Below are 22,840 nucleotides of genomic sequence, written 5' to 3' on the forward strand. Positions count from 1 at the left end.
TTCCTGTTCACTTTTAATAATAACAGCATCACAGTATCCACTTCTACAAGAGTATTTAATACAAATGCCTGTGGTTTTCAATGTTACTAACATATTGTAACATCAGTAAAGTGACTTTCAATGACAAAGACTGTTGCCTGTATTTTGTTCTTCTAAGTCACTGTATTTAGCACTTTCTGTTTTATAGGTCTCTATAAAATAAAGATGTTGCATGCATGGGAAAAGGCTAATAGAAGAATATAGATGTTATTTTTCACATTCCGAGGTTGAAAATTATTCAGTGACCTTCTCAAATCTTTGAGAAGGAGCCTACTGTTCTCAAAGCAAATCTAAAATTACTATTCCTTAGTTTGCATGTTTGAGGGCAACCTAGGAAAAATACCGATTGGAAACTATGCCCAGTGGTTGGCTTAAAGGTCGAGAGCAATCACCCCACTTGGTGTCACATGAGTATTCTTCCCAGTATGCCTTGTGGGAAAGAGAAACTATCAATTCTGAGAATAACTGTTTCTCTAGCAGGTAATTTGCATATTCAATCTGTCCACTGAATCTACTCTTAATGGAGAAGCTCTTAATATTTGCAAAGGTTTCAGGTGGCTTTTTTTTTAGCTATGACAGCAAACTCTGTACTAACTCCTTGGCATCTCTATGTATTAGCTTAGTTTCTCTCTAAACTTGAAAGATGATGTATCTCATCAGTCCTTGTGAATACACTGGATTTTTGAAATACTGATGTAAAACAAAAAGCTATTTTTTCCTTGAGGAAGCCAGAATTTTCTCCTGGCTTTGGAAATTTTTTTTTCCAGTTTTCTCTGGTTTATGTTTACAAGATCACTGAAGAAAACCCTATTGGTTCACACTGTTTTCTTGCAGCATTTCACTGCCCGGTAACTGGCTGGTGCCAAAATACTGATTCAGCCTGGGGAAATAAAATGAGCAAAACTTGAGTTTTGGGTCCTTGGGTCTTGAGTGCTTTGGCCCACTTGAGTCAGCTGCCCTCACTGAATTCCTACCCAGCCTCTTGCCCACACTCAGCCTACTCACTGTGATTGCAGAGTGAGAAACTGAGAAGACCTGGATTCTGTGCAAGCACTGCCCAGCAACAGCTGAAACACTGCTCTGTTATTGATGCAGATTAGTTAGAAATCTGAACCTTTAGGCTGCTATAAAGAAAATTAATTCTATCCCAGCAAAGCCACTACAAGACCAGAAACACAACTAAGCAGAAATAAAGATGTGTGGGAAATGAACATTTTGGTAAAGATCTCTTAGTATTCTTAGGGTAAAATGAACTGTAAGGATGAGCACTATATTTATACAAAATAGTCTACTCAAATCCCTACAGGAAGAACAGCCTTTTTTTCACACTCTTACTAACCTCATCAGCTGTCAAAGGTTTGAACTGCAGCAGAACTGATGTTGGCTGCTACACTCAAACCTTTATGGATTTTGGTCATTCCATTAGAAATACTTCCGGTAGTATTCCATCTATTTCCCAACTTTACGTGCAACAGGACATGTACTATCAGAATATAAATGCATAATGCTGTCTATGCCTTTGAAATTCATTATGAGGATAGAAAGAGAACTAGCTTCTGTAATGAAACTACAAGCAATACCCAAAGGATTCTAAATTTAAGCAGTAAGTACAACTTGCTTCTTTAGGGAAGATGAGCCTGCTTTGAATTTACAGCCCAGAAACTAAAGTGCTGAATTTAATAGACATCTCCACAAAGCAGGGTACAATACAGTATCTGAGTGAGATTCCTGCTCTGAGGAGCTCGTTTCTCCAATGATGTATAATTATATGTGTTTATATTTATGCACAGATGTGTAGTTTTGCTTTCATTCCTTAATGCAAAGGTTCCTCCCCAAAACTGCCCTAAACTACTTATTTAAGAAATATACTTCTTTTAACATTCTTCTGGCATTGTATTCACAAGCAACAAAACAACTTATATCACTCCTCTGTGATAGGCAGAGGTGACCAAAATAAACAAAAGTTTCATTAACTTATTTTATTGGAAAAAAGGTTGTACTACCTCTGTACAGTTGTGCTGTTCCCTCTTTCCATACAATATCCATCTTTCCCTCAAAAATCCCTACAACAAAAGCAACAATAAAACCTCCACCAAACAAAAATCCCATGTTTTTTCCCCTGAAGAGCCTCAGGCAAGTAAGCCTTGCCTGTCTGTATCTGCTTTCATTGGTAACTACTGCTGTGATCTGAAAGAGTAGCATGGCAAGAATTTTTTCCCAGTGAGTTTTGTCCCTTGTGTGTTAGTTGGCATATTGAGGCATGAAGACCACTTGCTAGACGTTAAAGTGGAGGAGATAGAAACATTTATTTACATGTAACTGAAGTTTGTCTGCCTGTGAAGGGAGAGTTGATGCACAAACTGACACAGCACAGCTTTTTTATGTTTAAAAGTGTTTTATGCAGTGACACAAACAAAGCAAGAATCTTACAAGAACAAAGACCCCTGTACCAGGGCACAAGGCTAGAAGAGTTTTCTGCTGTATTTTGTTGCATCCCTGCTTAGAAGAATTTCTAGCAGGTGCTAGAGTCAGTGCATGGTGTCACAGGCTTCATCTTCAAAAGAGCTGACAAAGTAAGTAACCAAAACTTACTGATGGGTTAACAGACCAGTGCAAAATGACCATTCCAAAATCCCTTTTAGTTTGTACATCTGTCTTACCTTGTCAAAGACAAGAAAATATGTATCCTCTTAAGTCATACACATGCTACTGTTTAAGTCAGAAAATAGTAAGTTGCATTCCAGAAACTGATTTTAATGAATCATGGGGAAAAAGTAGACACATGACTGAAAATCTTACCATTTGCGTGATCTGAGCTATACATAGTGAATTGCAAGTTTATGAAAATAAAAGCAACTTTAATAATCACAGATTGGAAGTTAAAGACAACAGTACATGAGTAGTTCATATTCATTATCAAGACTAAAAAATGTGTGAAAAGGGATGCCTTCATAAAATATGCAATTTCCAATATTGGGATACACAATCACTGGAGAACTTGGCAAAGCAAAACACATACTGGAATGTTAAATCATGATCATCCACAGCTTGCTTCATTTTGATTAAGATGCTCATAAAACTGGAATGTTAAATCATGATCATCCACAGCTTGCTTCCTTTTGATTTAGATGCTCATAACACACTGTATGAACTGAAAAGAGAATAACCACTTATTAGATGTATGACAGAGAACAAATTTTTACTTTTTCACCTACAATTGTCATTACACTTTTCTGTAAAGAAATTCAGCTCACAAATAGTAAAGCTTTAAAATACATGTGAAAATAAGCAAATAGTTAATAAAGCAAAGCATCTCCTTAATGATAACAACAACAACAACAAAAACTAGCACACATGGTCCTCCCCTCTCCCATTCCAAAAAAGAACCGCAAAACACCCAAATCCAGGATGACTTGAATCTCTTTTTGCTACACAGATGTGGCTAGGAAGCCAAGACCCAGAAGCCTGACTGAGTGTAATTCATCCACCAGACCTCCACCAACCTTTTCCAGGAAAAATGCCTACCAAGGTTTAAAACAGAAAATGAAAAAAAAAAAAAAAGTCACAGAAAATGATGCTAGCAGGTGATGTAGCTTCTTGGATCTTCTTGAACCACACTGGTTAGAAGTTCAGAAAAAAGTACACAACATTTTATAGAACTCTGTAAAATACACAAAAGCTTTTTGAGACAATACTCAACAAGCCCCAGAACTTCTGGGTTCTCACTGCATATGTAGGGAAGATAGGCACAAACTCAAATCATTAAGTTTTTCTTTTGTTTTACCCTGGAATTTTAATAGGTTCTTTAAAATGTACTTACATCATCATAGTGGAAGTTCACAAAACCCTGCTGAGTTGCATCCCTTCTTCTAAAGCATTCTGCAAAAATTCATTAAGAAAACAGAAACCAGGTAAGAAGAATTACAAATAAACAATTTTTAAAGTGTATAGTACTTCCCTAAAATTTCCCAAGTCACATGAAGGAGAATGTGATGAAGAATACAGCAATTCATTCCAAGACTTAATTTCCCATTCTAAATTTTTTGTGTGTTTCATATACAAGCCTTTATGTTGTGTTAATAAACCAAGTTTCCCAATTTTGATAACATTACTCTTCCAGTCTGCATTAGTATAAGGTCCATTTTTTAATAGGAATTTAAAAAAATCCTGATCTATAATTGTCTGTAGACTATTGATAGAAATCTCTTTTGTAGTATGGCAAAGTTAAACTTGAGATAAGTGAACAAACAGGTTTTATTAAATAAAAATATATTATGGGGATGACAGTAGCAAGGCTACAATCCATCATACCAGTGAGAGCTCGGAGTTTCACACAGCAGGCAATGTAATCATCAAATGCAATCTTTCCTTGAGTGCTGTATCGCTTTGTGATTGCAGTCACAGCCTGTGGGCTCAGTCTAAATCCTATTTGAAAATAAAAAGTCATATTTTGAAAAGCCAGGTAACTTAATAGAATCCAACACGTTTTCATTGGAAATATCATGTGTTAGTTACTGCAGGATGATAATTGGGAAATGGTGTAAGTCAGTGTCAGAAGCAAGAACATTTCACAACTTACCCATAGTCATCAAGGCTTTCTCCAGCTCCTGACGATCCACTGTGCCACTTCCATCACTGTCAAAACTTACAAAGTGTTGCTTCCAGCCATTGACCACAGCCCAGAGTTCTTTAAACTCATTAAATCCCAATGTGCCAGACATATCCCTCTGATTTCAAAGCTAAGAAAAACATTTCTTAACTAAACAAAACCACCAACAAAAAGTGACCAAAAGAACAAATAAAAAAAACATCTACTCTCTGTAGTTAGAAACTCTTACTTGAAGGCCAATATTAATACAATTTTACTATTATTACTATTTATTATTATTATTATTATTATTATTATTATTATTTACTATTATTACTATTATTAATTTCTGTTGTAGAAAACTAGCTAAAGCATACTCCAGGCACAGATTGGATAATACCCAAAACCTAAGGCCAGAAAACCTAATCTCCCCACTTCTTCCCAATGAAACCTGCTAAAGCCTTTTTCTCTTTTTGAATTCTACTTTAGTTGACACATTTATTTAACCTGCTGCTACATAACTGTAACAAATTAAATACATAGCTGAAATAAAAACAGATGCCAAAGAATAAAGTGTTATAATATTAGTTCTCTTGTATTCTAAGTGGTTTGTTTAAGATGACAGTTTAATTTCTGCTTTTTTTCTTTTTAAGCAGCAAAACTTTCAATTCAAGTTTTGGCTAACAAACCTCCAAAGATTCCAACCTTACACAGTATATCTAAGGCTTCCACAGGTCCTACTGCTGCCATATACCATTCCATTAGATACTCAAACCTGATTCATTAATGGAACAGGATTTAGGGGGACTTAGATTGTATTCAGGTGACGTACTGCAAATGCTTAAAATTCATTAGGTAGGATGAGAAATTGGAAAGTTGTCCTATTTGAAAAGCACAAGTGATTTACATAATACTTTATTCTGGGCCACCAGACCTGACTGTTCATGCATTCAATGGAGAAACAGTTCCCCAGGCTTAGAGGGATACCACTTGCTGTAAAATGATTGGTCACTGAGAGCCTAATTTATTTACTATTTCTTCATTTGTTAAAATTAGTGAGAATGAAGTTTTGTAGCTTCCCAATCACAATGATCACAGGACTTAAAGGCTGAATGGAAACCACAAAGCATTTCCCAGATGTTTTGGTGCTCTCTCTCATCTTTGCTCAGATAATGCAAAAATGTTTACATTTCATACTAAAGGATACATCCAGCATTGAGATCATAAGTCTGCAAGTCTCTAAGTTGAAAGCTGTTAAAATTAGAAAAAGGAAAAATAAATTATGTTAAGAGCATATTCTTCAGTTTTACCTAAACATAAAATTTCAGATTATAAATTTAAATTATATACTGATTATATATTATAATGTATAAACTATTATCTAATTGGTTCCTCTGTATATAGCCATACCATATTTTTCATCCAAGTAAGAGCCATTACTTGTTAGAAAAACTGACAACAGACAGAATTTGGAGGTAATTCAAGTTATATTTAAAACTAACTTGCTCTTATCTTAATCCACAACAGTTTTGGGTTTCAAAGTGGTCATTTATACTCCCCCCTCAATAGACACCACTTGAGCAAGCCAGTTTCAGAAGCTGTAAACTGAACAGGAGGTATCCCAGCAGAGGAGTCCTGCCACAGATTTTGGTCAATATCAAAGCTCAGTTCAAACCAAAGCAAAGCATCTTTTTAAGACCTGTTTGTCCATTACAAAACAAACCACTTCAACACCACAAACCAGCAGAGTGGGGAACTAAGGAAGCTGAGAAGGCAAATCCTTGGCACACAAAACTGAATACAGAGAATTTACATGTCCAAAATATGGAAAGGAAACCCATTTTCCATGCAAAGAAAAAATCCCAGCTCTGCAGAAAGCACAGCTACACGTTTTCTAGGGAAGAAGAATTAGTGTGCTTTAGATTTGCTTGTTTATTCAAATCATTAACTTACATTTATATGCTCCTGCAATCCCTGACTGGGTGAGACATCTCTGTAGCTCATCAGCATCTATTTGTCCATCCTTTCGATAACAGAAGACGTATCAGCTATTAATGCCCTCTCCCAGGCCGCTTATTCCCAGTACCCACTCCCTTTCCAGTGACATTCAATTAGTTATCCTTCTCAAGACATCCTCACAACTCACAAATATAAAAATTCCTGGGTTTTTTTTTAAATATTAAGTTGCTAGCAGAACAAGCAAATGTAGAAAGCAAAGAACTTTGAAAGAAAACTCAGAAAAGCCACATGGCTTGGAAAATGCCTCACTTCCAACAAATCCTGCTCAGGGCCAAATAGAGAAAACAACTGCCAATTCATGGAAAGCAGTGAGCTGCCAGAAGCGGAGGTGGAGTTCTAAGTTTTATTCCTCACATCCCCAACATGAAGTTTGGTTCACACAGAGTTTAATTTAACCTCATTCAGGAATGGAACATTATGTCTGTAGACATAAAGAATGATGACACTTCTGCAAAGCATTAGAAGATGAAAAGCCAAGTCAGGGGAGGTTTAAGTTGGCTATCAGGAAAAGGTTTTTCGCCCAGAGAGTGGCTGAGCACTGGGATGGGCTTCCCAGCAAAGTGATCACAGCACCAAGTCTGACAGAGTTCAAGAAGTATTTGGACAACACACTTGAGCACTTGGTTTGACTCTTGGGGTGTCTTTAGCAGTGCCAGGAGCTGGACTCAATGATCCTTGTGGGTCCCTTCCAACTCACCATATTCTGCGATTCTGTTTGCTACAGCATTTTCCTAATTCTTTAAATCCACTTTTGAAAGCTCTTTTTTTTCAACAACAGATATGCTACTGAATGATATGGTGGGAACAGCACAGCCTGATAATTTTCAGAAATTAAGTATCATTGTTTATAGGACAAATTAGTTCTATGTTCAATGATATTTGACAGGATCTGGAAAAAAGGCAACAATGTTTTGATTCTATGTAAAGTTACTGGCAGATAAACCCAAATTTGCTTCCTATCTACTCCATCAGTCTAATTATACAGATGTATTAAATACTTTATATTCATGGGGGGGGGGGGAAAGAGATTTCAAATAGCCATTAACATTAAGTAACTAATCTCTTCAAAGGCTTTGTATCTTCTGAAATAAAAATAGGAACTGCATAGCTTTAAAATAGAGGAAGATAGAAAATCATGACTGTAATCAAGATTAACATTACCAAAAAAATGCTTGTCTGTTTTGGTTTTTTTTAGTAGAACATAAGCAAGTTAAACTAGACAATGCATATGAGCTTTGCAAACAGGCTAAAAAATAAGTTATTACTTCCAACAAATTCAGACTCAATTGAATAAAGATTTGAAACAATACTTTTGACTTTCTTCTGTAAACAAAGAAAACTAATTCATCAAGTCAAAGATAAGATCCCTACTGTAAACTACTTCAAAGAAAGCTCAGATAAAACATCAAATATTATATAGGCATAAAAACAACACAGCAGCAAACCATAACCAAAACATACTAATTCTACAGTAAGTACAGATGGATAACTGAGATGTGGCTTTCTACAGAGTTGCATGGATGGCCATAAAAGCAACTGATAATTTATCTGTTACTTCTCACTGTCTCCTTACAGGGTTTTTACTTCTGCACAGCCACTGGTACCAGAAACAGACACCTCAGATTCCAAGGATAACTTAAAAAGCTACTGAGTTAATTTCAGTAAGGAATGATTTCTACAAATAGAAAGCATTTCAGAGTGTTAACTTAAGTATTCTTAAGTGCTAACTTGATGATACCCATCAACCCACTGATTCCCCAGCTTCCAGTATCCATGCCTCACTTGAGAAAGCTGGGCATGGTCTATGCTTTGCTGAGATCCAGCTCCTGCCACCTCTTCTCCACTGTTCTGTATCCTGTTTGCTGCTACTCCCTTTCTCTTTACAATAGGAGCTCATTAATTTGTCCAGCCTCAGTTACTGGCTCTACTGCTGATTCCTGGCACACATCCAGGAGGCACCTGCATGCAGACACATCTCAGCTGGCAGAGAAATTGTCAGCACATTCAGCAGAGCTCAACTCTGGGCTCCACCTTCTCAGAAAGGCCTCATTACACAGAAGTCATTCCAGTGTTCTCCTTTACTACAAAAACACACGGTCTAAATATTTTCATAAGCAGTTAGAACGAAGTAAGATATAGACTGCAAGATGCATTATTAATTCAAAAGAGTAACATAGAGAACAAAATCTAAGTTATGGTGGGAATCTGAACATCAGCTAATATTACTGAATTTAAATTTTCATGTTGTGGTTGCATCTACCTGCGGATAGCAGATCCAAGAGCAGAATTGTAGATTTGCACACACCCTACAAGTGTGCAATAAATAGCTATAATATGGCAAACAAACACGGAACTTCAGCTCAATAAACCTAACTTAATTGCTCCTAAACTCTGTAATACAGTTCAAAGAGCACTTGTTTCTAGCAACATACATGATAATATAAAAACAATATATGCCACAAAATTACAGGAAAGAAATTAAAAATGCAATGCAGAATGACAGGGAAGGAAAAAAAAAAAAAAGTTGTGAAAGCCTTTCCTCTAGAAGAATAATCACTCTATGTTAACAGTAAACCCAGATGTTGGCACAATCCGTGACTGTTTTTCCATTTGTGAGTCTATTAAGATAATGTAATGACCTCTTTCCTGTTATAATTTCCTGCTTTTAGCCAGGCCATCTCCAAAGCCCACGCTTTCCACTGTTTCTCTTTTCTTTCTCCTAAACCTGGCAGCATTCACCAGCCCAGAGCTGAGTCACAACTCAGTTACAAAACTTCATGCATCTATATATCCCCTGCATATACCTATATAGGAAGTAGAGGCATACATGCCTATGTTTGTGTATGTATGTATGTATTTCCACATACAATACAGAAACTAACAGCATTATTCAAATTATATAGTTCCTGTATGTATACAGCTATAACATAGGCCAATACAGCTATATATAGCAAATAGGCTAAGTAAAACAATTATGGATTTGTTTTCTTTTTAACTAGAAACATCAGTTTTTCTCCCTGGGGTATTGGGGCTGCAAATACTAGGCATTTCTCCTTCCAAAGGTAGAAAGTATTCCCCAGGAAGAAAAAAAAAATCCAATAAGTAAATAACATTTTATAAGTTTACCTGCCCTCCAACTGCAGCAAAATAACCATACAGAGGATCCTGAGCTTGTCCAGGGAATGCTGGTCCTCCTGGAGCTCCTCCATACTATGAAAACAAAAAAGAAAATTAATTTTAAATCAATAATTCAGTTAAGGATCTGTACTTATCAATGTACGTTTTTATGTACACACCATGCCTTAAAAAAAATAAAAATCAAACCAACCAAAAACAAAACTCCTCATGAAAAGAATCCCCCAAACCAACTCTGAATTTCAGAACTGACATACTAATGTATTGTAATGTAAGCAGATCAGTGTAAAACATTGCACAGGAGCAATCGACTGATCTAGATACAGCCTGGTCTATCTCACCAAGGTTTCGTTTTATTCTACCCCCAGCAGAAAACGGCGTGCTGAAGAAATACTAAGGCACTACAAATTTTTTTTTCCACTTCAGAAAAGTTGAGCAAAAGAGATGTCTACGGCAAATACATGGAAGAATATATATTAAGTGTGAAAACCCTTAAATAAAACTGATTCCTAAGTGAAAATCATGGAGTGACGCCCTCAGCACTGACTTTCTCCCCCGGCAGCAGCTGCGGGCGAGGTGCCTCCTCCCTCCCTTCTCCCGCCGGCGCAGCCCCGAGCCGGCGCCTGCGGCCCCCGCGGCGGGAGCGGCGGCCGGAGGCCGGGCAGACCCCGCCTGACCCGGCTCCCGCCGCTCCCCCCGGGCCGCCGGCCACCTCCCCCCGCGGGCCCCGGCCCCGCTCACCCCGCCCTGGTAGAACCCGCCGGGTGCCGGCTGCCCGGGATACGCCATCTTCGCCTGGCACCGGCTCCGGCGGTCCGGCTGCGCCCGGGAGCAACCACCCGGATACGGAGGGAGAGCGGCGACTTCCAGCCCCGGCCCTTCCCGAAGCCCGCGTCCCGCCACCGCCCGGGCGGGGCAAGCGGTGACCTTCCGTTACCAGGGCACAGGGCGGTGCCGGGCGGTGCCGTCGGGAGGTGAGGGAACACCCCCTCCGATCTCCTCCCCTCCGAGTTCCCCCTCCGGCACAGTGGTACAGGCCCGTGCCCCCGCGGCGGCATTTCCTGGCGCAGCGAGGGGGGCGCGGCGCTGCCTGGGCCCGCCCGTACCGCGGGGCGGGATGCGGGGGGGACGTGCTCTGTCAGTGCGGGATGCGGCGGGACGTGGCGGGACGTGGCTCTGTCAGTGCGGGATGCGGCGGGACGTGGCTCTGTCAGTGCGGGATGCGGGCAGGGACCGCTGAGGGCGCTGGCTCGGCGCGGGGCTGCCGGCCAAGGCCTGCGCGCTCAGATCGCCGGCAGCTCCCAGCCAGCGGCTCTCAGAGAGCCGCGGGAGGCGGCGCCCGTGGACGGAACCGCTCCGCTGAGGAGGAGGAGGAGGAGGCCGCTCCCCGGAGGCAGCGGCCGCGGGCAGCGGAGGTGGAGCCAGTCCCTGGCGCATCCCGGGCCTGCCGCTCCCGGGAAAACGGTGTTCTGTGGCGGCTGTCACCCACTAAGGTGACAGGAAAGCTCCCGACATGTTCACCGGTGAATCGGTTGATTATTTCAGAACCACCGACTCGTGGTTTACCAAAAGACCGCAAGACTCATAGACTGAGCAGTCGGTGCATGCGTATCGTGTATCCCAAAACGCATCCTTACTTGTTCTCTGTTGGTACCGTTGCTTTTTTTTCAGAATCGGACCACCCGTCCCTGCTCCCAAAGACACAGAACAAGCTGTATAATTTGTTTTGGGTCTGTAGGTTCAAATTCCGGAGTAGGAGCTGGGGGAATGCCCGTGTCCCACTGGAGCGAGGGAGCCCTTTTCTGCTCAATCGGGGCCGCTCCGGGTTTGGGGATTATCTGGAAGAGCCCCAGCTTTGATCCAAGAGCCTCGTCCCGGCTGGCGGCGCTCCCCGGTACAGCCCGTGCTTTTCTCCCGCTGACCGCCCAACACCCCGGGGAGCAGCATCAGCCAGAACGGCCACGGCTTGGTCTGAGCTGGTCTTGCGACTTTGCAAAACATAGAACTCCCTTCCTCTCCTAGTGAGCACTATTTAATTCAGACACAAGACGATGAGAAATCAGTTGCTGGAGTCTGTATGACTGAAACAGATCTAATAGAGACCTTCCAGGACAAGTGGCCTGCTATCAGAAATCTGGAAGCATAATTTTTTTTGTTTTTTTGTTTATTGACATAATTTCTGAAGAACGTTATAAATTTGAGTAGCACCTTAATTAATTAAAGTATGTTAATTTGTAGTAAACTTTCCATTTAAAGTGAGTCACCCTTCTCAGCTTCTAAGTCATCCAGTAAACAGGACTTTCAGACATTATCTACATGGAATATATTTTACTATTTTAGCACTATTTGCACCTTATAACTGCTAACAATTGCCAGTGACATGAAAACAAAACTGGTGTTCTGTGTAATTTAATAACCAATAGAGTTGCCAAATGAGACAAATAATTATTTAATAAGAATATTTTATCACACAGAAATAGCATCACACAGAATAGCATATATGAAGCGATGAAGCAACTGAGAAAAAAAGTAGTGACCCTGTATAATTTCTTGGCTTAAGAAATACCTATCTCACAAGGGTATTTAACTAAGACTGTTGACACCAAGCTGTGTGGTGGTCAAATAGTTGTTTTGACCCGAATTAATCACGTGCAGTGCAGGTTATTGCAGGCTCTGTGCTGAACTTTGTTAGACTACATATATTAAAGTCTGGGCAAAAAGCCCTCCTAATTAAAATAGGACCTAGGAACAAAGATAAAAATATTAAAGGCTGGAAAGATTGAAAATAAGTGGCAAAGAATATAAGTGATAAGATTTGAAGAGTTATACACTGATAAACAAAATGTCAAATGGTATATATATATTGCCAGTAACTTAATAGGAATGATTTTTCATTGCTTCAGTGAGAAAAAAACAGGTATGATTTATACCAGTTGGTAGATAAAGACACTTAAACTGTACAGCTGTAGTTGTATAGAAAAGGAAGATGTTTCATAATTTGGGGTAGGGTTTTTCTGTACTTTAACTCTGTGTAAATAGCTGACCATTCTCCATTTTCAGTACTTCTACTGATACTCCTGGCACTCATCAAATCATAGCGTTTAGGCTATAAAAGATCTGTTAGAACATTGAGACCACCTGTTAATCCAGCACTGCCAGGCCCACCACTAAACCATGTCCCTCAGTGCCACATCTACAGATCTTTTAATTCCCCCAGGGATGGTGATTGGGCCACTTCTTTGGGCAGTCTGTTCCAAAGCTCAACAATGCTTTCAATAAAGACATTTCTCCAAATATCCGAAAAGCTCCCCTGGCACAGCTTGAGTCCATTTCCTCTTTTGTTACTTGCTGACCCCCACCTCACTACAACCTTTCTTCAGGCAGTTGTAGAGAGTTCTACTGTCCCCGTTCAGCCTCCTTTTCTCCAGGCTAATGACCCCAGGTCTCTCAGCTTCTCTTCATCAGACTTGTTTTCCATACTCTTCATCAACTCTGTTGCCCTTCTCTGATCTCGCCCCACCACCTCGGTGTCCTTCTTGTAGTGAGGGGCCCAAATGCACTACATTCAGTAGTTAGCATTTGCAAGATTATTTCTATTTAAACATACCATGGGCAAAAGAGCTAGGAGACAGATGTAACCAAGGGATGTATTTTAAATGGATTGTTGGGTAGGCATTTTGTTTGCACTGGTGCATTTACTTATTCCTTATCTGAGGAAAATGAAGGCTGCAAAGGAAGGATATTCGAGGAGATTAATGAGTACACATCTGCCTTCTGAAGGATGACTGAGCTGTGGTAACCTTTTAAGTTTCCATAAGCTCATCATATTACAAACACACCAGTAAGAAATCTGTGTGGAATAAATAGCTTCTGATTTTGCAGATCTCAAAGAGAGTGTGATCCCTCTAGTGGGAAAATTGAAGTCAAGCAACACAGGATGCTAGTACTATTGCCTTTTTTTTTTTTTTTTTTTTTTTTGAGATAATTCACTGTATTTTTCTAAGAAAATGCCTTGGTAAAATAATTTTGTTTAGAAAGGGAAAATTATGTGCACAGTTTTCATTCCATAGCTTTTTCTGCATTCTTTGTAGTAGGATTTTAAGAAAGACTTCAGAACAGAGGTACAGTAATAGTGCTACTGCCTTATACTCTGGTCACAAGTCACATTCCTTATGTGTGCAATGCTTCCTCACAGTGAACCAAGGCTAGCATAAACCCAAGACAAGTCACAGACTTTCTGCTTGCCCATCTGCTCTACTTCTGTTCCTTCTAAGTCAGGGTACATTTAACCCTGACATGAGCTCACACATGATGTGGGAATTTGGTCACCCTGAACTGAAAGCCTTGAGCTGGATCGTGCTGCCAGTTACATTCCCATCTGGTGTAGTGGCTGGGAGCTTGGTGCTGGTGTGCTGAGGTGTCACGCTTTCCTGACAACTGCAATAAAGCTAGGGAGGAGAAAGGGAATTAAAGTATAAAGTTCAATTTTCTTGAGGTATTTACTTAGCACAGCTGAGAGGATAAAAATTTCAGAATAAGTATACTACTTAAGGAAGGCCACGAAATAATCTCCTCACCCTTTTAATTGCAATACTTGAAAAGAGGCATAATTTTAAACAGTGGAAAAATAAATATAGTACAGACCAGATGTCTCTATTATAATGCCTGACTTGGTGCCCAAAGGAATGGTGCTTCTGTGTTGTGCTACTTTTTTTTTGCCTTTAATGCCACCCTTTCATTTTTTATTTACTGCACATTATTTACACTCAGTTCTGCAGACAAGTATTTTGTACAGGATTTCCTTTAATAACCAAGTTTTACGCTGGATTCATCATGTAATGTATTTGAAAGGATAGGGGGCAAGGGAAAGGCATTTATATCACTTTATAGATACAGAGAATATGGAGAACAAAATTTTCTATAGATTTTAGTCATCCACTTTGAGCTGCCTCAGTATTTTTGCAACTTTATCTATCTTCCAGACTTTTCTCTCTTAGCTGCAACTTCCTTAAGAGATGGTTCAGAGGTGACCAACTCCCTTGCTTCATACTCATTCCCTTATTTAGCTAGTGTGGTTTTGATATTGAGATTTTTTTAGGCTAACACTCAGCTTTTATTCAATGCTGTACAATAACACAATTTACCTTGTCCATTTAATTATAAACACAACAGTTTGTACATTCCCCAGGCATGAGTTCTTTACAGAACAGAAGCTGAAATGCACTTTTTCAGTAATAACATTAATTTCTTAGATCTGGTACGTTGCAGTCAGATGGGTCTCAAGATGGTCTTTAACTAAAGATATAATTAGATATATAAAGATATCTGATGATAACAGTGATACGTGCCTATGACTTGAAAAATACATTTACAATGCTGCTTACTTTGCATGTCACTTTTCAACTGATCTTTATTCCTTTACCATCCACATACCTTATTTGAAAACCTTCAATACCAAGAGCTTGGAGAATTTGAAACAGATTGATGACAACCAAAGCAAGTCATGCAAGCTCTTTTAATTATTTTGTTGAATAACATGGGGTCAGGATTCAGGTCTCTGTTTTTGCTGGACAGAAGCCAGAATATGAAAATGAACTGTGTATAAAGGATTGAAGCACAGAACAAGTTCAGCAATAAGGCATCTGATTCTTTCTGTACAACAGTTTTTGCAATCCTATGTGTCAGCATATATGGTCTCATATAAATCAGAATATTTATTATGCTACTTTACTTTCTGAAAGGCTAGGATTCTGCTGTACCAGCTAGATGGTAAACAAAGGCTTGTAAAACTCTCAGGTGCAGATGGAAAGGAATTGCTGTGAAGCCTTATTCTTCTGAAGCAGTGCCATGGGTATCCAGCTACAAAAGGGATGGATATTCCTGAAGATTTAGGCATTATGCTCTGCAGCACCACCACTGCTGATAGGTGAGAAATGAGCTCATAGCTGGTCAGTTAGCGGTGGTTCAGGGACAGTACTTCTGGGCACAGAAACAGCGTACAGAGCACAGAAATGATGCTTCAGGTGTCTGAATTCTATGATTGTCACCCATTAGGTGCCTGATGTCCATTAGAGCTCTCATTCTTAGCTCCAAAATTTATTGAGAACCTAGGCAGATGGCGTTTATTTTCTCCATGTCTAGCGCTTGAACTCAGTTGACACCAGTGCAGTACAACCAGAATTAATTTTCGTTTGCTGATCCATAATTTCCATAATCAATGAGACTGGCCAAATTACTGGGGAAATGTCTTGGGCTGGTTTGCATGTGACTCATGTAGTAGAAGGGACACGGAAATAAACACCTCCAGGAAAATAAAGTTTAGGTTTTATTGACTTGTTTTTAAGTGCCCCACTACCACCTATGATGCAATGGAGTTTTTAGCATTTGGGGGATTCCCAAGTTTCAGCATACTGGAAGTGTAAGGTGTGTCACACTCTGTGGAGAAAAGTCACTTTCCTAATCATGATGTCTCCTCTTGATGCTTGTTTTGGTTAATGCTTCTGTTGCAGCATGGGGTGTGTGTTGAAAATGCCTCAAATATTGCAACACATATCCCCAAGTGGCCAACATGAGATGTATTTTCAATTCCTGTCAGTCATACTTGAGTACACTCTGAAGCAATACCAGTGAACACAAAAACTCCTTGATCCACCTCTGGCTTTTGTAGATATTTTTCACTCACATGTATAGTCTGTGGCTGTTTTCTTTGTTCCTTGTATTAGCTTCTTTGCTCCTTTTGTTCAATTTATTGAAACCTATTATCTCAGTGGGTAGAGCATGGTGCTAATAACGCCAGGGTCATGAATTCAATCCCTGTACGGGCCATTCACTTAAGAGTTGGAATTGATGGTCCTTGTGGGTCCCTTTCAACTCAGAATGTTCTGTGATCTGTGAGCTTTTATGAGTTGCTAAAAAGAAATAAGCCTATTGCTGTCCCAAAAAGAGCCCACTAGATGTCACACTGCTTCTTCTAATTCAGGCACATCAGCTCTTGCTTGTTGGCTGTCTAACCCATACCTGTTTTTTACAATATCCAAATATAAGTTCTGCCGAAGGTAGAAACAGAACTCACCTAGACAGGCCTCTGGTACCAGCTGTGGGAGCAGCTCCTTGGGTCCCAGCACTCCTTTCTAGTAGGAGCTGTAGTATTCCTAAGTCTAAAGAAATTTCTGCCAAAAGTCCCTTTTAAAATGTCTAAGAGTGATTTAGCAGTTTATATATAGGTTTTTCTATTGGAAAAAATTTAACACACATGCATGCATATATGTTTGAGAATAAATTCTGAAGATTATGGATAATATTTAAATGTTTGAGTATGAGAGTTCTAAATAACTAGATTGGTTGAGAAGTGTAATTTCTAAAATTAGCCACAAATCTGCCACTGAAAGTATTCCAGTTTGCCACATTTTATGTGAACTGTATCACAGAGAATATTTCTTCTCCCTTTGTTGAGCATAACAATCTTTTTGGCTGCCTAGAAAGAATGAGCATGATGTACAAATAAGGTCATAATTAATAAAGCCAAGTCAGAAATCATTATACAGTTATGCATAATAATGTATCAAAACATAATAATATTTTATTCAGAACATGGTACCATGGCTATTAGGAGAGCTGATGATGTAGTTTGTTCTTCATGTTTGTGGGATGGCTGGTACAGGTTTTTTTTGTTGTTGTTGTCATATTGATGCTTCTTTCTTGCTCAGTACTTTTGCAGCTGGATTCTTTCATACATTGTTAATATGTACATTATAGCTGATTATTCCTTATTTTTTCAGTAAAATGATTAGAATTTTCATGAAGAAAATGAAAGGTTCTACATCACCTCTAAGTAAGAACATCCACAAATGTTTATAGAATCATGCACAGGACTTATGGAAAAACAAGGTGGTAAATAGGCCAGGCAGGTTTTCAGTTGTACTCTGTGCTCCAAAATGTATAGGGCTTTCCAGTTGATATTTTTATATAATTGACCTGTCCCTGGAATCTTTGCAGATGCTAATAATCACTTGGTGGTTTCCATTTGTGTTGTATATGCTTAACCTGTTACAGCCAGGAATGAATTGGCATTGAACTAAGAGCACTCCACAAGTTGACAGAAAAGCTTTCTGATTTCATTTGAAATTTATTTAAACAAAAGTTAGAACAGTTTGTTGCTGGCAGTAAACATAAAAACAAGGCTATGAATTTTGGAATTTCTCTCAAATGTGGCAGCCCAGTCTGTTTAAGCACATTCATCTCCACACTCTTCTGGATTAGAGCTTTTATATAACTCTGAGGATGTTCCCATCCTCTTTCTGCTTTCATCCACAGGTTTTGTGTCTTTGTTCATTTTTGAGATGGTTTTCATCACCTTTTGTATTGGCTAATAGCTAATAATGTCTTTCCAATAGTTTAGCTTAAGCACAATACCTCCACATCTAACACTTCAAAGCATTTGCAGGCTTCCACACATGTATTTCAAATACACACTTAAAAAATTTGGTCACAACTACTGTTCTCATCATGTTCTGGCATGGAGGCTAACAAAACATTGAGGACTTTTTAGGGAAAAAAGCCCTAGAAGACATGGTCTGAAAAAGCCACAGATATGCTCAGGGCAGAGCCACAGTTGTTTTGACTTGTAAAATGGTTTTATGGTAGCTCATGATCACCATTATCTTGGACTTAAGGGGCCCCAGTTATTCACTGGTAGTGGGCACAGTGAATTATACTTGCAGAGTCCTATTTTGCACAGGAGTCAGACTTGTGAAGGTCTCTGCTGAAAACCTAGCTGGGATCAGAGGTCACAGGTATCTATCTTCATGCTTGTTGAAGTGGCCAGGCTTGTTTTATCTAAGCAATAAATAAGTCTGCTTGCTCTGGAGGTTTGTGAGTGCCAGGAGAGAACGGTGGAAAATAAGTATGGATTAAGTGCTTTATTTTGTTTCCCTCATGGACTCTATTAATAAAACCAGTCAGAAAAAAATTATCTGCAAATACTGCCCTTTCCTCTCTGGAACATAACATGGAGGCATGTTAAGGGGTGTCATTATCCTGACTGAAAGATCTGGTTTTAAAAGTTGTCTTCACTGTAGATATACATTAGGTATAAGTGTTTTGCACCAGAGAGAGGTGCTTGATTTTCTTCTGCTGCAGTAGTAAGAGCTGAAGGTTTCAGGAGTGGTCAGATGCTTCTAGTTCTGTCTGCCTTTGAACAGTACCTCTTTACCTCCTTGTAGACAGAGCTGGTGTTTTTTTTTCCTGTGTCTTTCCATTTATTTAATTTGTAAAATCTTTAGGTAGTACTTCTATAATTTAACTAGTTACAGCATGAATATTCAGCAGAAGTAATCTTGTTTAAACCTTTATTAAGTTCAAGGTTGGGATTTATGGCACATTCCCAGAGTACATTAGCACTGCACCTAGTTCTAGGACTATGATGCTTTCTTAGCTTGCTCATTCTGTTGTGTGTAACAGATTGAATGGAATTAGTCTATTTTATTACTACATGTTTTCGAAAAACTTAACAACCCTACTTAGGAAGTTGTTGATATTGTATTTCTGCTAAATTTATTTCTATTGTTTTTCCTGGCACATCTCTGACAAAACAGTGTTTGGACTGATCACTGAAATTTCTCTCCAGATAGCTAAGGGGAAAATCCATGGCTCTTTATTTACACATACTCTGTGCTTGTGCTAGAGTGACCTACTTAAGAAAGTCTTCACTTACTTTTTTCTCTCATAACTGTGTGGAGAAAGAAAGAGAAGATGAAACAACATGATTGATTTTTCAATTGTCTGTTCATATAAAATCTCAGACAGATAAACAAAAGGTATGCAGGTGGTAGCATTCACACAGTCCTCCCCCTATTTAGATGATTAAAAAAGGATTTTGCAGTGCGGTATATATAACCTTCTGCATTACACAGGCAATTAACATTTAATTTAATGCTGGTGTCCCTATGCTAAACTCAGTGATTTAGGCTTGACTAAAGCATCTGTGCTTGACTTTGTGTTTGCAAGAGTGAATCCACCCATACTAAAAAATAGTCACCTGACCAACAAGGATAATTATTTTCACTGGTTTTGTCTTCAAGGCACATCCAGAAGGTTTTTAATCTCATTTGAATAGTTTTAACTCTAAGCTTTTTTGTTGTCTCCTTCTCGTGTTGGGATAATGATATTTGGTATTGATGTTTTGTCTCTCAAATGGTTCTAACACTTCTCCTAACCCAAGCATTTACAGCTTATTAGTCTTTATGTTCTTTTCTTTAGAAAGAGAAGTTGTAATTGGGCCATATATTTCCTTATGTGCATTCTTTGAAAGTAAGTGCAGCAACATCAGATGTCAAATACCTAAACTTGTAAAGAAATGAACAAGTTTCTTTACTCTCAGCCTCTAGGTAGAGTGATTTAAATAGAATTTCACCTTTAAACCTAGTCAAAGCTGCCTAAGTACACTTGTGGTTTTATCTGAAGCTTATATGATACTCTCTGTGTGCTTTTCTCACACCTGGTGCTCTGTTAAACAATCCCAGAGTTGCATATATTTGTACAGATTATGGTTTTTTTCTGCTGTCTCATAGAAGAAACAAACTGCTTTTTCTCACTTTTCCAGTTACTGGATTATGACATTCCATCATTAGTGGAATAGTGACCTGGGTACCTTTTATTGCATTCAACTCTACCTTTTTTTTTTTTTAATGAATAAATTAAATTACTATAATCTGTGGATGTAAGAAATTTTTCCACATTCTTACAACAACATTCTTACTCTAACATTTTTGGTGTTAATGGAGATCATTCCAGAGAGTTCATTGTCCCTTTCACAGTGTGAAACAGTATGCAGCCACTGCTCCCTGAAGCAGTGGAGTTCTCTTTTCTATGCATCTGAAAATCACAAAACCATGATAGATCTTTGTCCTGCCCTCTTTTTCCTATTCCCTTAGCATTTTTGAGCAAGGTTCATAACCCTTTCTAGTAGGCCCTCTGTGAATGGTTTTCAGCTTGTGCTTTCCAGGCTACATCTCTCTTGGGCTGGAATTGTGACAAGTCTTTGTTCCTCTACAATCACCTTCTGGGGAGCTGGATTCAATGGGGTTGTGGCTGAAAATGCACCATCCAGATAATTTTTTTCTGACTGGTTTTATTAATAGAGTCTATGAGGGAAACAAAATAAAACACTTAATCCATACTTGAATGGCTTCCATCTGTTTCTGTCCTCATTGAGGATTTCCAGGGTAGAATGGTTTGCACATTTCTTCAGCAGTGATTTTATGTTTGTTGAGACTTGTTATGTGTAATGGTGGGTCTGCAACTAATTCCTGAGACACTCCTTAGGAACCTGCTTATGTGGTAGCTGTTCTTTGTGTAAATTTAACAGAGTAGGTTACAAAAACTGTAAACCTGCAGGTAATATCCTTGCTGTTTTCACACTGTTATTAACAAATATTTATTAGGATGTGTTTTTTTTTTTTTTGTGAAATTATGGTAAGGTTTGACATTATCCACATTGACAGTAAATATTTTAATTTTTTACTTTACTAGGTTAAAAAAAAATTGGAAATACATTGACTCTTTCTCTTTCATCACCATGAAGTTTCAGTATGTCATTGAATTTCCACATGTGCAATAGGAGCACTAGAATTTATATTTCTCCATGTATATATATATATATATATATATATATATATATATATATGTATAAATCACACTTTTCTTCTTACATCTGGGCTTCTTCTCAGGAGTAATATATGTCACCATTCTGGACACTTCAGATAAATCTTGGGAATCATAAATTATGTTTACTGAATACTACAGTTAAAAAAAAAAAATCTAGGCTATGCATTGAAGTGAGAGTAATCAGCTGTCAAAATAATTTGCCAGAAGTTGTGGTGAGTTCTCTAACGTTTAAATCAAGTTCAGCAGCTCCTTCAGAATATCTTTAATGCAGCCTGTTTTCATGGATTACTTGCCAGCAATAACAAATGGTAGCTAGGATAAAACTGCATGTTGTCAGGAAGCTTAAACTTTACAGCGATCTGTATTACTGTTGGAAAATTTGTAGCAGGTCTGTGAACCAAAAAATATGACAACTCCTGATAATTCAGAAAGGAATTAATTTAGGCAGTGTCTACAGAGTGTGTTCTGCAGGAAGAGAGAATAGCTAATCACAAGGTTGCCTTCTGGCTTTCTAATCTGTAAAGCTCCTTGTAATTAGAGAACTATCCTTAGCTTCAGGAAATCCAATTCCTCTCCTCGCCTCTGACTTCCTGCATGATGTTGTATGAGTCACTGACACAGGGATCATTAAAGAAACTTGGGATATGTCTGTGAAGACAGTAAGCGTGAATCTAAGTGTCAGCTTTTTTGTGAAAGACGGGGAAGACAGCTTTGCCAGGAAACATGGGTGTTTGAAGAAGAGCTAGAAGTTATTTGGTAGTATTCAGTGATACTTGGGTATTTGGTATTTTTCCAAGTTAGGCCCTTTATCCTTCCCAGACTTCTGTAACTGGACAGAAGGCATCCCTCAGGCAAGAATGGGTATCCTAAGTTCTTGGGTTTATTTATCTCAACAATGCTCGGCAGGCTTGCCAGTAAGAACAGACTGGACTTTCTGAAGTGTGACTTGATGTTTAACCTTTAGACCAATCCAATTAAAGATGGGATTTGATTTCCAGTTTTTACTTATGGGATTGGAAAACAGAAGCTACTAGAAAAACAAACAAACTATAATTCTGTATATGTTTAACATAATTCCCTGCAATTACTTCTACACCCATCGCCTCTGATTGCCTGGGCTGGTTCTAAATGACAGTGACACAACATCTGTCCTGTTCCAGTGTTCCCAGAGCTCTGGATCATCACTAGACAAGTGGGGAGAAAAAGGGACTGCCCTTCCAGACACCTCTTCAGGTCCTGCTCACCCTGCCCAGCTCTCACTTGTCTTCTTCACCAAGTACTGTAGGATTTCTTTTAGTTCCAGTTTTCATGCCGTGTGAATGATTTACTCTTTCTTCAATGAGATTCTGTGTTTGATTTTGCTTCTTTAACTATAAAATGAAGATGATGGTATCT

The 22,840-nt window shown here is 38.9% G+C and overlaps 3 protein-coding genes across 5 annotated transcripts in view; 2 read left to right on the plus strand and 1 right to left on the minus strand.

Moving 5' to 3' along the window:
- ADAM22 (ADAM metallopeptidase domain 22) overlaps positions 1-8,319 on the plus strand; it is a 68,599-nt gene extending 60,280 nt beyond the window's left edge. For all 3 annotated transcript variants that reach the window (XM_053967855.1, XM_053967871.1, XM_053967845.1), the window contains exon 27: positions 8,222-8,319. In XM_053967855.1, the coding sequence (XP_053823830.1) occupies positions 8,222-8,281 (60 nt within the window). In that variant the 3' untranslated portion in view covers positions 8,282-8,319. The remainder of the gene's footprint in view (positions 1-8,221) is intronic.
- On the minus strand, positions 2,321-10,663 carry SRI (sorcin). Its single transcript, XM_053967915.1, has 8 exons — positions 10,523-10,663; positions 9,773-9,856; positions 6,581-6,650; positions 5,835-5,878; positions 4,619-4,766; positions 4,351-4,464; positions 3,860-3,918; positions 2,321-3,190 (listed from the first exon to the last, which is right to left on the minus strand). Exons 1-8 carry the CDS (start codon positions 10,568-10,570, stop codon positions 3,164-3,166), a joined length of 594 nt encoding a protein of 197 aa, XP_053823890.1. The 5' UTR covers positions 10,571-10,663; the 3' UTR covers positions 2,321-3,163.
- Positions 10,664-10,893: 230 nt separating this feature from the next.
- Positions 10,894-12,985, plus strand: LOC128801775 (uncharacterized). The gene is made up of 2 exons (XM_053967905.1): positions 10,894-11,675; positions 11,804-12,985. Exon 1 carries the CDS (start codon positions 10,930-10,932, stop codon positions 11,638-11,640), a length of 711 nt encoding a protein of 236 aa, XP_053823880.1. The 5' UTR covers positions 10,894-10,929; the 3' UTR covers positions 11,641-11,675; positions 11,804-12,985.
- The last annotated feature ends 9,855 nt before the right edge of the window (positions 12,986-22,840 follow it).

The sequence above is a fragment of the Vidua chalybeata genome, chromosome 1 (genome assembly GCF_026979565.1).
Source record: "Vidua chalybeata isolate OUT-0048 chromosome 1, bVidCha1 merged haplotype, whole genome shotgun sequence".
Taxonomy (NCBI): domain Eukaryota; kingdom Metazoa; phylum Chordata; class Aves; order Passeriformes; family Viduidae; genus Vidua; species Vidua chalybeata.